We start from the raw sequence: 18317 nt of genomic DNA, 5'->3' as shown, positions 1-18317 counted from the left end.
GACTGAAATAGGGAAGAAATAAAAACATATAGTTATGTGCATAAGACCTCACCATCCAAACTCTCTCGAGACCATCCAAACTCTCTCGAGAAGACTCTAATAGAGTCATTATGTTAAATAAAAATGAACTGTGTTTTGAGAAATACTCAAATTTTATGAATTTTGGGACGTTTACAGTGGGCTACAATTGGTTTTTTTTTTTTTTCTTTCTTTTTCATTTTTTGTTTTAGTCACTTACTATGTTGTAATATTTTTTTGTTCTTGTTTTAGAAACTGAGTTTTCTTTGTAACCTGTCTTGTGTAGACACCTGTTTTTTGATCTCCTTCCAAGTTTCATCTACTCCTTTAGGAGCAAAGCAGAGCATTTATTGCTTTTGATTCTTGTTTATACCCAAAAGTCTCACCGGTCCTGAAGGGCAAGAAATGAGAATATCATTGACAAAATGGAGGTGAATAATCAACTGCCTTGGCTTACTCCCTCTCTTAACCTTAAAATAAGTTTAAAAAAGAGCTGTTCCTTATCACAAAACCACAAAAGGACAGAAATGAACCACAAATAAAAGACTTGGAAATAAAAAGAGGATCACGGGAAGTTGATGTTGAAAGGTGCATAAGAATATCAATTTTCTTATTCAACTTTCTACTCTTACACCATTCACTCTCGCCAACTGCAACATACTTTTACTTCGTTTCGACTGGTGAGCACAACTACATGCCTCAAGCATAACCAACATCTCCCATTCAAATCAGGGTTGTTAAAATATAATTAAAGCAGGAAAATAAATCAAGTAAAAAGACGGTTCTCTTCCAATTAATACAAGAGGAGTGTCCAATAATTGATGGTTCAGTACATTATTCATGGCAGCCACCAACATGTGCTCAATCTTGAACTGACCATGCAAGTCCTCAGAAACAAAATGTTCATAGCAAAGAGCATGAGTGATCTGCGCTGCTCATGATCGTGATCATGACATGACACCAATTTTTTTGGCAAAGTCATCTCCATCTTCGTCGTCCATGTATTCTTCTTCAGGATTTATGTTCTCATCTTCTTCGTAATTGTATTCCCCATAGTCGACTTGCTCGTACTTGTATTCACAATCTCTCTGATCATCTCCTTCATATTCATGACCCTCCTCCAGTGTTTCATCGTAAGCTTCAATCTCGTGGTCATCAGTTGAATGCATAGGCTGAGAAGAATGGTGATGAGATACGTCGATATTTTCCTCCTCTAGCCCAAAAGCTTCAGCTGGAGAGGACTTGGTTCCTTCAAGACTGTTCGATTCTTGCTTGGCCGTTGATGATAGACCACTTTGCTTCAAGAGGGGAGTAGTGGAGCGTTCAATTGATCTGACACAGCGTTCTCTTTCATCATTATTCACAGGAGGGTCAACATCAGATTTAACTTGTCTCTTCTTTTTAAGAATCTCACCAAGAGACTTCGGTCCCTCAAACGAAAGTTCACCTCCAGATTGTTCATTATCTGAGCCTTTTCTTTTGCCAAGGGTTTGCTGCTCCTTAGTACCCACATGCTTGTCTTTCAGCGCAGCCAGACTTTTTGGAGCAGCAAAGTCCGGCGTTCCATCCATCCTATCCCTTCTAGAACTAAGACCATTGAAATTTCTACCCTCATTGTTATAATCTTCTTCCAGTCTGCCTTTCATTTCATCTCTGTTGCTTCCCTCATGAGACAAGGACTGTGACCTTCCAGGTAGCAATCTTCCCCAGGGTCTACCCCGGTTCAAATCTCTTTCTGGCTGCAAATTGCTATTCCTAACTGGAGACGGTATCCTTAGGAGCTTTATCCTACCTCGGAGACGGTTACTCGTGGAGTTCTCTTGAGAGGGGTGAGAATCTCTCCTAGGAGCGTGATAGTTTCGCTCTTCAGGGTGACCAGCAGTATGCTCATTATTGATCACAGATCTCAAACCATTTCCCCTTCTCTGCTTGTTTAAACGATGACGTAAATCCATAGTCTGAATATGTTCTGGACTGTTAGATTTTGGGAAAAGTCTCTTATCCATCTGCGCTGACCCCATCGAAAACTTCTCAGATGAGGACCTATGCCGATCCCAACCATACTGCCCTTGCCTACTGTCATAGTCATAGTCAATTACATTGTTGTAAACATCATGATCAACATCAGAAATCATCTTATAATCAGAAGAATGACCAATTTCATAGTCATTCATAGAAATCATATTTGTTCCCTCGTGACCTCTTGTTCTCCCGTACTGTTCTTCACTTTCATAATAACCAGAGCCTCTCAGCTCATCATCAACAAGAACATCAAAGCCTGGAGAGGTCTCTCTCAAAAACTCATCAGCATCCTTACCATTCTGTAACCCATAATCATCTATTACATGACTCGGTTGCAGTCGACTGGCCCTACTTAATGAGCTTTCATTTAAAACAGGAAGAGAATTTGTAGCCTTGTACCTTGAACCATCATCAGCCACTTCTGCAGGTGGTCCACTCTTCTCATTGACGTTACCAACGTTTGACGGCACAGTTTCATCTTTTGTTGCAAGCTTAAGAGGTGCCCCATCAATCGACTTCGAACAATCTGCTCGAGGTATCTTCTGCTCTTGACCGCTTCTCAGGGTACCACAAGAAACTTTCTTGACACTCGGTGGCTTGCCAGTTTGGGCATTTGCTGTTGTCTGAGGGACTTTGTTCATTGGAACAGGAGAAGGCCCATGCAAGAATGCACATCGATCTCCTTTAAGACACAAACCCTTCTGGAAGAAAATGCAGGGGACTCCTTGTTTACTCGAATTGACAGGAGCAGATGGAATTGCTGAAGTTTGGGAAGGAATCTGAGAACTCGAATTTGTTGAATGGGGTGTTCCTACCAAGCCATCAAGAGGCTAAAAGAAAATCGTAACAAGAAAGATAGGAAGATGAAAATCAGTCAAATTGGGTTTGAAAGAAGAAGAAAAAAGAAAAAGAAACTAGTTCCACTTGAAACTATAAACAGGGATTTACTTAGAAACATAAACAGTTGCTACAAGCAAATGTATAGAACTTACTGGATGTCGGAATGAACATTTTGGATTCAAGCAGTTACCATTCAACCAGAACCAGCAATCCCTAGGATTGACCCGGGCATATTCACTGTGGCGATACTCGCATTCACTCCCCTGTTGGAAATCACATAGAAAGATATTACGGACACAATTAAACATCAATGATAAATATAATTGTATCCACAGTGTATTTTCAACAAACATCAATTGTCTTGATCATGTTGGAAATCACATAGAAAGATATTACGGACACAATTAAACATCAATGATAAATATAATTGTATCCACAGTGTATTTTCAACAAACATCAATTGTCTTGATCATGGGATATAGAGTTATCAAAGGATTTCCTGCGATTCTTTCTAATACTACGTGAATGCCAAATAACTGTCCTGATTAATAGGACATAACCAAATTAAGTTTAGGAAGAGGAACCTATTAGTTAGAAAAATATATTGAAACATATTAGATTTTTTTTTAATACTCATGGTTGTTTATAACCCTACAACACAAATCAGATATTTCCAATTGAGGATTTACAAAAAGTAACTCAAGGGGAAAAGGTAGGAAAAAAAATCCAATGAGTTCGAATCCTCGAGAAGTGATGAAATATGTATGTGTATTTACAAGGATATTAAAAACTACTATGTATACCTAACCATGAATTAAAAAGTGGTCAATTAACATCTCGATCCGGTATTAAATACCAAGAATTTGCAAACTTAAGTTGGGACACATGATAAATTTGAGGAAATATTCTACAACAATCATACCTTACATTTAAATTCCATGCCTTCAATTACAAGCTACGAGATCCTACATCTACACATACACGTGACAAACAAGAACAAACAGTTTTCCTCCCAAAGTTACACAATAACGTTAAGTGGCTAACAACGCCACAATTTGACCCTAAGTTAAGGAGAACTATGAAATTGACAACAAAATTTCTCCAGAAGCTAACATAGGAATTACAGTAAGTCCCTAGTGACTTGGGTGAAATAAACATCAAATGCATTCAAAAAGGACTTCTAAGTGAACTAGCTAAATTTCCACAACCTAATCCTCACTAGCCAACTCTCAGGATCTTAACCTACACAGATCTCATTCAAAGAAAAAAAGAAAGAGCAAACGCAACCAAAAAATTCAAAGATAGAAAGGCAAAAGAGGGTCGAATCAAGCAAAATCAGAGTAAAAGAAAAGAAACCTTTTTACAAGTCAAAGGTGAAGCAAGAAAGTAAACACAGTCGGTGTTCCTCTTGACGGCCTCCTCGTCGGCAGCCGATAGGGGTTGAGGCAGAGATTGCTGTTGCTGCTCAAGAACTTGAGGTCCGCCTCCTACCATACCGATCGAAAAGCAAAAAAAAAAAAGGACCCCACAAGACCGCTTCGCTCACAGATCCAAGAACACCCCAAAAATCCCAATAGCTATTCTGATCCAAAAGAACGACCAGCAAAGGAAATCAGAAACAAAAGAGCCAACTGAGAAAGCGATGGAATGGCGAGAATTATACCAAAAAAAGGGAAAAACAAGCTGAAGCTCGAAGGAAAGTATTGTTAGCGAAGATTAAGAGGAGATATAGTGAAAAAAATGAATCTGAAGGAGAAATCCATAAGGGAAGAGAAGATGTAAACGGTGGTGGAGGAAGAAGATGAAGGATATGAAGAAGAGCAGCGAGTATCTTAGAGAATTTGGGGAAAAGGCAAAATCCCTAATTCAAGAAGGAAAGGGCAAAGAGAATGGCTGAGATGCAATTCAAGGCTCTCTATGTGTGCATGTGCGCCATTTTATGTGTTTAAATCCTGATTTCTTTTGGATTCCTAGATATTTATAATAAAAATAATTTTGAAAACAAATTTTATTTTTAAAAAGTATAAATGACAAATTTGTGTGAATATTTAATTTATACTGAACAATCTTACCCTCTAATAATTTATAACTATTTTCCCTTAATTTCATATAAATTAACTTAAAATCTTTATAAAAAAAATGAAGAGAAAAGGTTTAATGTTTAATTTACATCATTATTAGTGTGAGATCTTAGTATACGAATATAAATTAATTTTTTTCTATCTTCACTCCCACAAATCTAGGGTTTGCCGTCCTTTCTAAAATACTCTTAAACTTCAATTAATGTAAAATCTTACACTAGTTCATAATTTGATTTAATTTTAGAGGGTATGGATTTACTTTCACAAATCTTACAAATACGTCGTTGAAAATCTTACAAATACTTGTCAATGACTCATTTTGATCTAGAGCTTGCATGAGAAGTTGATGGGTGTCATGTCAAAATTGATAAGATCTATCCGTCAAGGGTCATATCATGCATTGGATTAATAGTTATCATGCATTAGATTATCGATCCAAAACAAATTTAAAATACTTTTATAATTTCTCTCATTCATCCAATGAGACAAAACTATGAATCACATGGTAACAGACCTCCAAAATGATTTTTCATATTTTTGGCACCTCTTTGAAAACATAAAAGTGATAATGTACAAAATATGAAGCAGACCATATCTTTTCTTCTATAAGCGCATATAGAAACTAAACAAACCATGCAATAACCGGAATTTGTATACAGTATGGACAGTACATAGACAAATAGTGAGAAAAAGAAAAAAGAAAAAGAAAAAACTCTCAATTTTTAAGAGCAACAATAGCAGCAGGAAAATAAAGAAGGGATGCGACCAGTTTGGCGAATATAATCTGCTTGCTGCTCAGCTATTGTAGCTTGGCGGTTTCTCTTGACCTCTGCTGCTGCTAGCTTTTCTTCAGCTTTGTGTCGAACTGCCGCTAGTTTGTTAATCAGCTTATCGTGCGCCTGTCCTCTCATCCTCTCTATTTTAACCTGCATAACCCCAAGTACTAATTCAATGCATAATTTCATTATCAAAAGATTGACTTGATATTTGAGTTTCTTGGCTGGAGATTTTCCAACGTTAATCAGGGATGAGTATATGTGACGTATTATGGGAGTTCAACTATTCATGGTATTACAGAAGTATTTCTACAACGGAATACTCGTGCTTTCCACTCCCCCTAGACATGAGCCAAAACCAAAACTTGCTTCTCCTCGCCATTCGTAATGTCTATAAACATGCTTACATCATAACTAACTTACCACATGAAGGCACGACTCTTGACGAATACTCAAACAGGCTCAAACACTGACCTTATGAGGAGTAAACGGTAGGAATTTGAACATCTAACTTTACGAGGAGTAAATGCTTTAACCGCTAAGCTACCTTATGTTGGCCTTTATATGTACACATTTGAAAAGAAAGAACATTTGACCAACCAATACCAATAAAAAGTTGGCCTGAGTTAAAATGTTGATAAGGCGAACTCATTCTCCAAATTTCCTTTTACTCTTTTCTCACATATCCCAATGCCACTGGATCCAGGAGGTTAACAACACACTGAAAACTCAACAGCTAAAACATATAATGTCATTCAAGAATAGCATCAAGTAGTATGCACAAACCTCAACTCTCCTCATTTCAGCTTCTGTTTTCGCTTTCTGATGATTTTCCCATGCTTGAATTTTCATCTCTTCACGTTTGAACCTGATGAATTTTCATCATCATTAGTTTTTGTAATCAATGGACCCAATACTTTTCCATGCCAAAGTATAGTACTTAAGATCTGAATAGGGATATGGATTGGAATAGGAACAAAAACAAAGGACTGAAACTACCAAACTTTAGGAGTTTGTTTTTATTTCTATTTTTATTTTACTTTTCTGAAAGATTTGAAAGACTCGGCGCTTGGTAAAATGATAGAAAAGATTACCTAGCCATATACTTGGCTTTCTCAGCATCCTCCCATGCTGCAGCTCGTGTTTCTATCACACTTTTAGCTGGTCGTTCGGTTGCAACAGTTTTAAGTGACGTTGAAGCATCTTTATCCTCCTCCTCCTTGCTAGCCCATGCAGCAATGTTCAGTTTCCCCAATTGTGTGCCGAGAACCATTATCTCTCTTCTAGTTTTTAATTGTATCTCCTTCTCAGATAACTCCTGTTCAGTATCTACACGGTCATTAGCTGCGGCGGCCGGAGATGAGATTGGTGCACCTCTCCCAGGAGTTGATGGTAGAGAAGAATTTGGACTACGCATTGGTGTTGTTGCTCTCACAGGAGTTCCAGTCCTAGAAGGTTCTTGACTTGCAATAGGTGTCATCTCTGTACCCATATCTCTCATCGAGACAGAACGAGCAGTCGTGGGAGGAGGAATAAATGTAGTTGCAGTCTGAATGGCCAAAGATGAATCATGTTGGCTAAGACTAACTGCAAAACATGTACAGAACAAACAAAAAAAAGGTGAAATCCAATTTACTTTTAAGTATATATATATATTTTTTCCCTTTCTGCAAAGGGATTCACATTAAAGATCATATGAAACAGCTATAAATCAGCATGGTCAAAATCAGAGTTCAAATAATTATTTTCCAGTGGATGCCATGTCTTGTAAGAAAAATTATTGGTAACTACGATGGGCAGGGGATGAAGAAAAACAAGTTCCATAGTTCATGTTTTCTTCAAATAAAATTATTTTACACTAGTTTCAAAATGAGTTTACAATCCAACATTTCATAGAAGTGAAAGCAATATAAGCATTGTTGAAGCCGCACCTGAGGTTATAAAACAGCTACTTTTCATAACTACTTTATCAATGACTACGAACAAATAACAAAAAAACAATGACAAAGGATGAAGCAGAGTATGTCTCAGAAAGAAATTAATCATTCAGAAATGTTCCACCTTCTCTACCTCCCAAGTTCAAATACAGACTACTATTCTTCAGATTCATTAAAGTACATAAACTTTACAAGCAGTCCAAGAGAAGGTACATGAGAGGAGTTCAAAATGATCAATCTGTAACTACAAATTCAGTAGAGCAGAGAAATGGATAGCCAAAATATTGCGGATAAAACTACCAAATGTAAAGAAACAACTACCAGTTCATTTTTGGGTACTCATTTCCAACTTCGAAGTCCAAGAATTAGAGTACGAATATATTTGAAAGCCTTCCTAGCATTTCCTTATTTAAGTTGGTGATTCATAATTTATTCTGCAAAATAGTCCCGAAAGCATGCTACATGCCATAACCACCAGAAAGATAATTTAACAATAGAGGCCAAATATTGTAAAAGTTCTGGAAACCTTTAATCTATAAATATGAGAGTTAACAACTAAATCTTTAACGGTCATTTCCTGGCTAGACTAATGAGATAACAGTTAAGAATACTGTAAGACCAAAATTTATTAAGAACTACATCTTCTTACTTGCTGACTCTCCAACAGAGTTCTCAATCATCAACATAGGCTTGCAATGTGTATCTGCTACTGTGTATGGATTAGCATCCCAAGTAACAAACTTCTGGGCAACACTTCCAAAGTTAGCTTCACTATCAATCTGCTTTGTATCTGGTTCTTCAAAAGCAGCCACTTTCCGATCTGGAACTTCAACCACGATCTTCAGAGATGGTTGACGATTCCCAAGACCAATACCTAATTTTCGTGATCCAAAAAGATGTCCAGCCTGCATCTGAGATTGCCCTGTTTTGGGTCTATTTGAGGTAGGGCTTGCGATCCATTTCTGAGCATCATCCCATTTGGATGGTGCTGGCTTAGAGAAGGGTCCCAGGGTAACTCGTGTGGACCTCTCTGACTTCTGGAACTCAAAGGTTGAAGTGAGCAGAGTGGAAGCATCCTGTCCACTATCATAATCTAGAGAAGGCTCGTCCTGCATCCTAAGTCGTGAATTATGAGTGTTGTCCTTCAACCTGTGCTCATTAATCATCTCCGAGTCCAGTGAATCAGCCTTTTTTGAAGTCGAGCATTCTGGAAGGACACTGACCACATCCACATCTTTGCAAATATCAGATCCGCTAGTGCCTATTAAAAACATCTCAACTTCAATAAAACAGGATACTCACTCACTGTAAAATTCAGAAGTTCAGTTTAAATCATGTGCATTTCACTTATAAACTATATATCCTTGTAAATAGCACCTCAAGAAGCAACAACGTAAAGAAGTACAAAAGATCAAGCCTTTTCTCTTAGTGAAGCAGACATCTGAACATTGAAAATGGGAGCATAATGCATCATTTTGTCTGGAATAGACATGAGTTAACAGGAACTTGTTAGCTAAAAGATATATGGAAACATGGGAAATATTACGCCCTCTTTAGCTGGCTAAAAGCACCACTTTCTTACGCCCTCTTTAACGGTACTTCAGAGACATTAAGTTTTCCTTATAACACTCAATGATTCGACATCGCGACCTCTGGATAAGTGTTATACAAGAGAGTAAGGCTTACCTAACGGCCCTCTACGGGGTCTTTAGTACTTCTACCTCTTATGGAAGCTTTAATTTCCATTTTTTTCTATTTGGAGCCTTCAGAGCATCCAATCCGTTCGAGGATCAAAATGAAACTTCATAGAAAACAAATCCTTAACATTTTCAGCTTACCAGCTTCATCGACCGGCAAAGGTTGAGATCTCAAGTCGTAAGTGGATCCAAGCTCTTCCTCCTCTTCCTTCCTCTTTTTCTCCAACCCAAGCAGCATATTCCTAAGCTTCCCGGGCGAAAACCCCCCTCCACCGGCAGCCTGCCGAAAATGAAGTCATCAGATAACAACACAATACAACACAAGCATAAAAGAAAAAACGAACATGAAAATACAAATCAATTCCTCGGTAACTCTGCATCGTCCCCTCATGATGGGTCATGGAAATACAGGCAGCGAGAAGAGAGAGAAACAGAAGAGAACGAAGCAAAAACCTGAGGCTTCTGGATCCTCTCGTAGTCCATGAAATAAATTCGTCGTCTGGGATTAACAGAAGGAGAAGAAACGAAGGGATTTCGAGCAATGCTACAAGCCTTCGCGCAAAGGCGAGTTCAGAAGAGTGGGTTGTGGAGGGAATTAATGGGTGGAGATTGAGATTTCATGGTCAAAGCTCAGAAAGAGGAAGAGGAGTGAAGGGGAGTTCCATCACTTCCGCTATGAGACTGAGAGATAAGGCAACAAGCATGTGTGTGTGTGTGTGTGTGTGTGTGTGTGTGTGTGCGCGCTGCTTCAATTCATCTGTACACTGAACCGTTCTCTGCCTCTGCATCTTCAGCTATTTCGTCTTCTTCTACTAAGACCATGGAAAAGGACCTTTATTCTCTTTCTCCTTTTTTTCACTTCAAATCCTTTTACTTTCTTATATTCTCTACTTTGGTCCCTCTACTTTCAAAGAGTTCATTTTATGGTTCTTAATATTTCAAATTTTGTCCACTTCAGTTTCCATATATTTTTTTGAAAATACCTTTTGGAAACGTTCATCTTTGTTCCTTTATTTTAAAAAGTAACCAACTCAAAATTTTAACACAAATTACATGCCCAACGAAAAAAAAGAAAGTCTTTAATATAAAATTATTACTGCATTTCAAAATTTTATTGAGTTAATATTATGCCAAAATTATAATAAAAATAGAGTTTAAAAAATAAAAGAAACCAAAACAACACTTGATTAAAACTTTATTATGAACCCAGAATATAAATATATGAATTTCTATTCAAATTTTGAAAAAAGAATGAATGATCACTTTTCAAAAATGGGTAAAAAAAATCATGATATTTATAAATTAAAAAAATACTGTTTGTCATCCTTTCCTTTTAAGTTTAAATTTGAATTTCTTGCTTCAATTAAAATATAAAATAAATTGAAATTACTGCTTCAAGTAAAAGTAAAACCACAGAGAATGATTTGCATATCCCTAAATATATAAAAAAAAATTCTTTTTCTTTTTCTTTTTTTTTGTTTGTAATGTTTTGAGAATTTTGGTATCCAATGTCTTGTATAATTGCTGACTTTTAGGTGGTGAATAACTAAGTTGACCTCTCAGACCACACCAACTTTTTCTATCTCACTACTAATTTCAAAACTCTCATGTGAAGCAGAAGGGAACGGTCAATTTCATCGTTTTTTTTTTAATCAACAAATCTATATTTCAGATCAACGAAAATATTTTTATTATCTTTTCCAAATGTGTAAGGAATTTTGAAAGGAAGATATTTAGTCATCCTATCAATCCAGTGTTCAAATTGGTATACAACTTTTATTCTCACGGTAAAGAAGATAGAATTCTGACTATCACAAAAAAGAATGTTGACCCGAAACTACTTGACTAATGACTCTATCTATAATCCTCAACAATCTTCCCCTCGCACTTTAGTCACTTTTGACTACACCTTCGAGACTCACAATTCTTTGTTCGATATTTGAGAATTCTATTGACATGGTTAAGTTTAGAGAATGACTCTAATACCATGTCAGGAATTTATATTGTCCAATTTAAGCATAAACTCGACTTTGCTTTGGGCTTCTCCAAAAGCCTCATACCAATGGAGATAGTATTCCTCACTTATAAAACCATGATTTTCCACTGAATTAACCAACTCGGACTCACTCCCAATAATCCTCAACAAACAGTACCTCACAAGCTTCGATTGAACTACTTTCTAACTTTCTTTTTCAGGATTGCTCAAATATTTACAAGTTGCACTAACTACCTAGGATAAATCTAAGGCATGTGCAAACTATTGCATACACGAAATATTCAACTACACTCAATATGGAACCCGAGATATATAATCAATCTCATCATTTTACCTTGAGGAAGCTCCAAAGTTTCCATTTATCATTCTTGTATATCGACTCAATTTCTTCTTAGCATTACAATTATCTATATAATAAGAAAACCGTGGTTACTAGAGTTGCAGTCGTCATAACTACTCTAACATCAACCATAACCCAACAACAATCTTCTCTTCCAAAGCATCTTATAAAAAACTTCTTCGCATTTCTTCTCGTGAGCAAGACACTAACATCTCAGAAATTCTCAATAAAACTTCTTCAACTCCCTTTGGACAAGCACTTCATTTAACGTTGATTTTATTTAAAAGCTTCTTTTTTTTTTTAATAGTTTTCATTGGTTGGTGTGTCAATCCGAAAATGACGGTGTGGGTAAGGTTAGCAAGTAGGAGCTTTGTCCATTTCTTTCTTCTTTCTTTCTTTCTTTCTTTGACATTATTTTGTCCATTTCATTAATATCTTTGATAATAATTATTATTCCCATTGGCGGTGGTCACCTGGGTAGGGCCAAGAAATCCAACGAATAGATAGATTCAACATTAAATTGGAGGCATGTGGGTCAAAATGTCACATGAATGGTTGCCTTTTCTTAAGAGGGGTTTTAAATCTGTATACTTTTCGCCTACATCTATTTTGGTGGATGGCTTAAACACAACCAAATTATTGATCAAAACTTAAACAATAGGAAATGAAATAAGAAAAATTAGTGTACAAAAATGATGTAGGAAAAAAAATGAGGACAAGGGTTCAACATTTAAGGCACCATTTACTTTCCTTCACGTCGGAGTTCAAGTTTCAATCCCTGTTGCACTAAAAAAAGGAGGAGAAAAGAGATGCTAGTTTAAAAATGTCAAGTCTTGGGTTTGAATTCCTCCGCCTCTAACGGCTTTTGTCGCAAAAAATTAACGAGTCATAGAGCATGAGTTATAAAAGCAGAATTCAGATGCAATTGTTGGGTATATATACAGGGAAAAGCATTTAGAAATGTCACTGTTTCTCTTGCTATTATTGAACCAAAAAGGAAACAACAAGAGATCCAGCGAGTTAGGTTAAATCATATGCCACACCAACACTAATCTCGGGCCTGTACCTCTTCATTTCTATTTAAACACAACTCCAAATGCCTGTTTCCCTAGAAAGCATGTACATTTTCATTCCCAATTCTTCGTTTACTTCTGCATGCAACACTTTCTTTTTCTTCCTCAACCCTTTCAGCGGATAGGATGGTACTGCGTAATTCCTTGTTTGGGAGGCAGCTTTCTCAGAATGAAGAGGACCAGAGAAGAAGGTAAAATCTCAACCAACTGCAGACATGGAAACACAAGTAAGACATTTTCCCGAACAAAAAGAAGTAGAAAATACTAAGGAACAACATATTCCATTCAAAGAATAACCCATCTTCCATTATAATTTTAAGTTCACCTTTATGAAAAGGCACCAAGTCCCAAGCTTAACGCTGAGACTTGAACTAGATTCATCATCATAGAACACTAATACTCAAACTGAATGCAGGAAACTCATCATATTGATTAGAATACCCCAATTGACTAAAAGATTCCAGTAATACAAACAACCACAAGCGAAATATCATAGGTAAATCCGAATTTACCAGGTAGTATATAAAATTTAGAACAGGATGATCCAAAACATCAAGGTCTGCAGCTTGATCAAAAGCATTAAAGCACATCTACAGCGCAAGAAAATTAAACCAAGATTAAAACGAATGAGTATGACTATAAAGCAATTAACTTTATTACGGTTACCTACCAGTAATAGCTACAAGAATAAGCCTATATGTAACTTTATTACGTTATGCTCAATCCTTGAGGACGGCGTTAGGCTTTCCTTGATGATTGGTTAAGGACCCAAACGAAAATGGATTTGAAGTTCATTATAATACCCAGGCCCGGCCCAGTTACTGGTACGGTAAAACATGTAGGTAACCGTCGATACAGCTAACCTTCTTGAGTTGCTTGTCTTCATATCTTATTAAAACATTATTCTATGCTAATTTTCATGCACATCAAGTAACAAAAGCTGATTATAATAGTTAGCACCTCCATTATAAATTACAATTGTCCAACTTCTTAAACTTGTCACAAATATTTTTAAAATTTGATCAATCATAATGAGCGAGATGTTTGTTCTACACACCGATTGTAAGCATGATAACATACTAACTCTACAAGGCAGAATATCTAATGCAATCACTCCCATTGGTACAGCATAACAACATTGGAGAGAAGTAAACTCACCATGATGCATCTGACGAGGAAACAAGAAAAACATATAGTTGTCACATAGCCAACCTGTCCCACCCAAAACAAATAGAAGTTAAAAGAGAGAATCTATGGGAAAGATTAAAACGAATCAAAATTCTAAAAAGAAGTCTATAACATCCTACCTCTTGCAACTTCTTACGTCTTCCTTTGGATTCCACAGGAAAGCGCTGTAACATCAAGAACAATCTACCCAGAGACAGTTAAAGTAACCATTAGCAAATTACAAGTAATGTCACAGACAGGGAATTTCCAAGTCTGCCAGATGCCAATAGTGCACCAAAAGAGAAAAGCCAACGGAAGTGAAAACTACTGAAGATCACATGATTTAACAATTCTGCACGAAAAGGGTTATCATATGACAAGAAAAGTGAACCTTCCTCAACTCTTCAATTATTTTTGGCAAAAAAGAAACCACTCCAAAACTAAACATTGGTACTGTCACGCCCAACTTTGAATCTGAAAAATTACTCCTAAAAATTTGAAAATATTACATACCCTATAGCTATATCTCCATTAGTCATTGGATTTAAATTTCATAAGTATGAAGGCAAATAATTGCAGCAACCCTCGCAATTTAGAAATACCTTGGGATTCCAACCTTTATAATTCAGTGCTAGTATGCATATTGTTAAAGTTCAACTATTTGTAGTTATAACAGCAACGTTTCCCTAAAAATAATAATAATAATAATCTAACTCCTTTATTATTTTTAAATATTGATTTAAAAAAGTCTTGCCAAGACGCTAACTTATTTATGGTTGACTTTCTAACCATAAGGTCCATAACCAACAAAAAGCCTTGTGCTGTAAATATTTTTAAAAAAAACTTCAGGGTAGAGATTGGGGTCAAAGCAAGGTTACATTCTGCCCCCCGTCCTTGAAATTGTTTTGAGGAAAAAAAAAGATTCTCCAACCCCAATTAAACTGAGAATTTCAGGGGGAAAATGTCATACGACTCACACACAGAGAACAATTGAAGAATGGCTCGCCTTCAATCGCTCTGTGCACGTTTTTGGTTCTCAGTGTTTTCTGTTTCCTGGATTAAATTTGAAATGACAGGAGCCTTTCGTTTTAACTTTGTTGTGGCTCCCTTGTTCCTTTGGCTTATGTTCTGTTGGTGTATTCTTTCATGAAAGTAGTTTCTTCTCTCTCTCTCTCTCACACAACACCAAAAAAAGAAAAACCCCTTCTAGAAGTCTTCATTAACTTTTCAGAATTGATTAGGGTCGTCTCAACCAATCCATCTCAGGATCTCCAATCTCAATGACCGGTATCCATCAACACCGGAAGAAATGAAATTATTCAACTGGAAGAACCACTCACTGGGGACCACTGAGCTGCAACTTTATATTCCACCTTTAATAGTTAAATCTATAGGCAAATGGATTTTTACTCGGACATATACAGCTTCCCTAAGCTATAAATCATATCTGGCACATATACCTTTAAAATACAGCAGCCATTAACAAAATTACTCCCCAATTAAAGAAACACAAGGCCCGTTTAGAAGTTCATGATGTTCACAAACTTCCCTTGTAGTGTATGGTTCTATAAGCAATAAACATAGATTTTTTTCTTCTCCATCACAGAAAAAAGGATTATTTAAATGTATGTAAATCATAAAGAAACAGAGAAAAAGCAGATGCTAATATTACCTTCCCCCATAAATAAGAAACCCGAGGGCAGCAAACAAAGAGACACTGGCAAAGAACATCTTAGAAAGGGTGGCCAGAACATGAACAGGATTCCACCACAATATCAGCCACAAAACAATCTGCAAGCAACTCAATCAAACTTTTAGAAAAAGAAGGGTTAAATATATTAATCGGTTAACATTCTGGCTATTGACTATGAATAATGATCCACGTAGTAGGCAGAATGCAAAATACAGCCGACACATGTATGGTTAGTTACACGTTGAGTCAATGGTCTGCTTTACCATCCAACATGCTTAAGTACGCATTATTCTCACTCATATTCACTAGATTACGAAATTAATAACTGGTGTTATGAATCAAATGATTGTTGATATCGTTAATTGAAATGGCCACAACGAGCCAACACCCTGATACACACATTTTTTTTAAAATGAAAAAATCAGAAAAGATGAAAGAGTACAAGAGAGCTAACAAGGGACGAAAGCACGAGCCAATAAAAAACGGGCCTACAAAACAACCACCTAAAAGGAGGCTGATGATACCTAGCTTGGCGGCCTAGGAAAGAGCTACCATTTAGAATAATAAGACCTAACTTAATAATTGCAAAACTCCTTCAACATGGACGCCCAAAATGAGGCGTCAAACCTTGCTAAAGACCAAACCTCCTCCCCTGAACTCTCCTCGCCCCTAATATTCTATTCTTCATCTCTCAATCGTGATATAGCAATGAGCCTCACCTGAATAATATAGACCACTGCATTTACTGTAAGGAAAGTTGGTCTCAACCCATCAGTTGATACAGCACGTGCCTGAGGAAAGTTTTTGTAAGGTGTGTATACATACAGTCTTTCCATATTCGCAAAAAGGACATTATGAATTCAAAAATAAAAATGTCCACCTGGTAGTAAATCTCTGCCCAAAACAAAACCAATAGAGCATAAGTTGTGAAGAAGGCAAGGCTTGGCATGTCAAGCAAGATATGATGGAGAATCTATTAAGACAGACAAACAAGGGAAACATTAAACATGTGATAGGAAAAAGAAATCAGAACAACCAATTAAGAACCGAACCACACCGGTGGTTCCAAACTCTGTACGTCACGACGGAATACAAAAATGACTGCCCGCACTGCAGTGAGAAACATTTAATCACTTAGCCCAGAGATTCACAGAACTCACAACAATTAAAGAAAAGGTAAGTGGAAAAAGGAAAAACAAAACCGATGAAATAAACCTCCGTTCACCAAGAAATTGAGAAAATGGAAGACCTTCTGCGTGGTCCAACCATACTCCGGCACCCTCAATTGTATACGAACTAGTTGAACCTAAAACCACGCACAAACATCCTAACATTAAACATTTAAGAAATCCAACAACGATTCATACAATCGAATTCATTATCTCATCCATTCTTTTTCCATTGCCTAAAACCAGAGAGTCCCCACTACAGTTTTTCATTCTAAAGAAACAATTAAGGATCAAAAGTAGAATGACAAAGAAAGCTCCATGTTTGCTAGCTCTTCGTTCTTTTCCTAGCACAGAGACAGGGATTATGAATCAGAAACAACAAAATCCTTAAATAAAACCCCATATTCAAGTCCAGGTGAATTAGATGTGCAATGAGCAAATAACCCAATACAACAACGAAATTAAGGAAACCATAAACAAGGGACACCATGAAAATCAAATATTCAGTCTAGTAAACAAAAACCCAATTCCGACGAGAGATTAACAACAGAAAACACAAGGACAAGGACGGGAACAGAAGGGTATAGAAACAGAGAGAAGGAGCCTACAAGAGCGACGATGGCGACGATGCCATAAAGAGCGGCAAGGGTGAGGAAGATATGATCCTGCCAAAGGAGAGAATCATTGATTTCTTGCCACCAAGTGGTTGCGTCGATCAACAAAAACGCCTTCGCCGGCGAATTATCCATGCCGACGCTGCTAGTCTCCATTGATCCTCCTCCCCTTTCACGTGGAAACGAATTATAGAGAATCGTCGTTCCTCCGCGAAATTCAACGACGAAAAAAGAAAACAGCAATGCGATCAATCGAGCAAATAATGTAGCTGTGTTGTGAGTGAATATTCTTGGTTCTTCGTTTTGGGGCAAATAATCTAGGTGTGTTGCGGCATTTAAACGAAATTGGGGAAATACAGAATGTGCAGCAAAAATAGAGAGATCCCGAAAGTGAGATGGGAAAACTACGCGCAAACAGAGATTTCTCTTATGGGCTGATGGATGCTAAAGTATTCATTTGCTTGGGTTTAATTTAAGGTTATGGCGGGTGTTTTGGTTTTGTTTTTTAGCTCTTCGACCACATTTAGGAACGTGTATTTGGGTGTTGAGTTATTTAGGTGGGTTAAAAGAGTCCATATGTTAGGACTTAAATTGTGGACTCCATTTGTAGTTCCAGATACAAACAATTCAAATTTGTTCCTTTCTTGTTTTTATTTCCTATTTTAACATTTATAGTTTCTAATGCTAAATATTACAACATTTAGTTTCTATATAATTTGTCATTTTCTCTCTCCGAAGATTTCATCTCCATAACCATTTAGGGGGCATTTAGAGTTTGGGATGGGACTTGAGATGGGAAATGACATGGGTTCCTAAAACCTATGTTTGGGGGATGGGACTTAATTTATTGCTTGGGAAAGCTCTTTTCATAGCCATAAAAAATGTGGGTACGGG

General features: G+C 36.9%; 3 protein-coding genes across 5 annotated transcripts; all 3 read right to left on the bottom strand.

The window, feature by feature from the left end:
- Nucleotides 1–607: 607 nt before the first annotated feature.
- LOC111447497 (zinc finger CCCH domain-containing protein 17) lies at nucleotides 608–4816 on the bottom strand. 2 transcript variants are annotated; one of them, XM_023086704.1, is made up of 4 exons: nucleotides 4544–4816; nucleotides 4237–4462; nucleotides 3033–3143; nucleotides 608–2870 (listed from the first exon to the last, which is right to left on the bottom strand). In XM_023086704.1, the coding sequence occupies exons 2-4, from the start codon at nucleotides 4372–4374 to the stop codon at nucleotides 966–968; spliced, it is 2154 nt and encodes a 717-aa protein (XP_022942472.1). In that variant the 5' UTR covers nucleotides 4375–4462; nucleotides 4544–4816; the 3' UTR covers nucleotides 608–965. The 2 variants fall into 2 exon arrangements, with proteins under 2 accessions (XP_022942472.1, XP_022942471.1); XM_023086703.1 differs by having other exon boundaries at nucleotides 4237–4816.
- A 761-nt stretch (nucleotides 4817–5577) lies between these two features.
- LOC111447138 lies at nucleotides 5578–10219 on the bottom strand. The gene is made up of 6 exons (XM_023086153.1): nucleotides 9825–10219; nucleotides 9513–9651; nucleotides 8324–8935; nucleotides 6832–7324; nucleotides 6524–6605; nucleotides 5578–5887 (listed from the first exon to the last, which is right to left on the bottom strand). The coding sequence occupies exons 1-6, from the start codon at nucleotides 9852–9854 to the stop codon at nucleotides 5684–5686; spliced, it is 1560 nt and encodes a 519-aa protein (XP_022941921.1). The 5' UTR covers nucleotides 9855–10219; the 3' UTR covers nucleotides 5578–5683.
- A 1050-nt stretch (nucleotides 10220–11269) lies between these two features.
- Nucleotides 11270–17879, bottom strand: LOC111447139 (tobamovirus multiplication protein 3-like). Of its 2 annotated transcripts, XM_023086155.1 has the most exons (11): nucleotides 17418–17879; nucleotides 16856–16946; nucleotides 16698–16750; nucleotides 16521–16613; nucleotides 16360–16431; nucleotides 15620–15738; nucleotides 14088–14151; nucleotides 13939–13992; nucleotides 13293–13370; nucleotides 12872–12987; nucleotides 11270–11280 (listed from the first exon to the last, which is right to left on the bottom strand). In XM_023086155.1, the coding sequence occupies exons 1-10, from the start codon at nucleotides 17577–17579 to the stop codon at nucleotides 12895–12897; spliced, it is 879 nt and encodes a 292-aa protein (XP_022941923.1). In that variant the 5' UTR covers nucleotides 17580–17879; the 3' UTR covers nucleotides 11270–11280; nucleotides 12872–12894. The 2 variants fall into 2 exon arrangements, with proteins under 2 accessions (XP_022941923.1, XP_022941922.1); XM_023086154.1 differs by lacking the exon at nucleotides 11270–11280 and having other exon boundaries at nucleotides 12524–12987; nucleotides 17418–17878.
- Between the last annotated feature and the right edge of the window lie 438 nt (nucleotides 17880–18317).

Source organism: Cucurbita moschata, unplaced genomic scaffold (assembly GCF_002738365.1).
Source record: "Cucurbita moschata cultivar Rifu unplaced genomic scaffold, Cmos_1.0 Cmo_Scf00009, whole genome shotgun sequence".
NCBI lineage: Eukaryota > Viridiplantae > Streptophyta > Magnoliopsida > Cucurbitales > Cucurbitaceae > Cucurbita > Cucurbita moschata.
Note: the sequence above shows the minus strand (reverse complement) of the source record. Positions and strands in the feature narration are given on the sequence as shown.

Coding starts and splice junctions, on each gene's coding strand:
- LOC111447497 (XM_023086703.1), bottom strand. CDS start 4,374: ATGGTAGGAGGCGGACCTCAAGTTCTTGAGCAGCAACAGCAATCTCTG. Junction 3,144..4,236: donor CACCTTTGACTTGTAAAAAG/GTTTCTTTTCTT, acceptor GATTTCCAACAG/GGGAGTGAATGCGAGTATCG. Junction 2,871..3,032: donor AATGTTCATTCCGACATCCA/GTAAGTTCTATA, acceptor ATTTTCTTTTAG/CCTCTTGATGGCTTGGTAGG.
- LOC111447138 (XM_023086153.1), bottom strand. CDS start 9,854: ATGGACTACGAGAGGATCCAGAAGCCTCAG. Junction 6,606..6,831: donor AAAGCCAAGTATATGGCTAG/GTAATCTTTTCT, acceptor AAAATTCATCAG/GTTCAAACGTGAAGAGATGA. Junction 5,888..6,523: donor CTGAAATGAGGAGAGTTGAG/GTTTGTGCATAC, acceptor GGGGTTATGCAG/GTTAAAATAGAGAGGATGAG.
- LOC111447139 (XM_023086155.1), bottom strand. CDS start 17,579: ATGGAGACTAGCAGCGTCGGCATGGATAATTCGCCGGCGAAGGCGTTT. Junction 13,993..14,087: donor GACGTAAGAAGTTGCAAGAG/GTAGGATGTTAT, acceptor TGGGTGGGACAG/GTTGGCTATGTGACAACTAT. Junction 12,988..13,292: donor TAAATTTTATATACTACCTG/GTAAATTCGGAT, acceptor CCATGTCTGCAG/TTGGTTGAGATTTTACCTTC.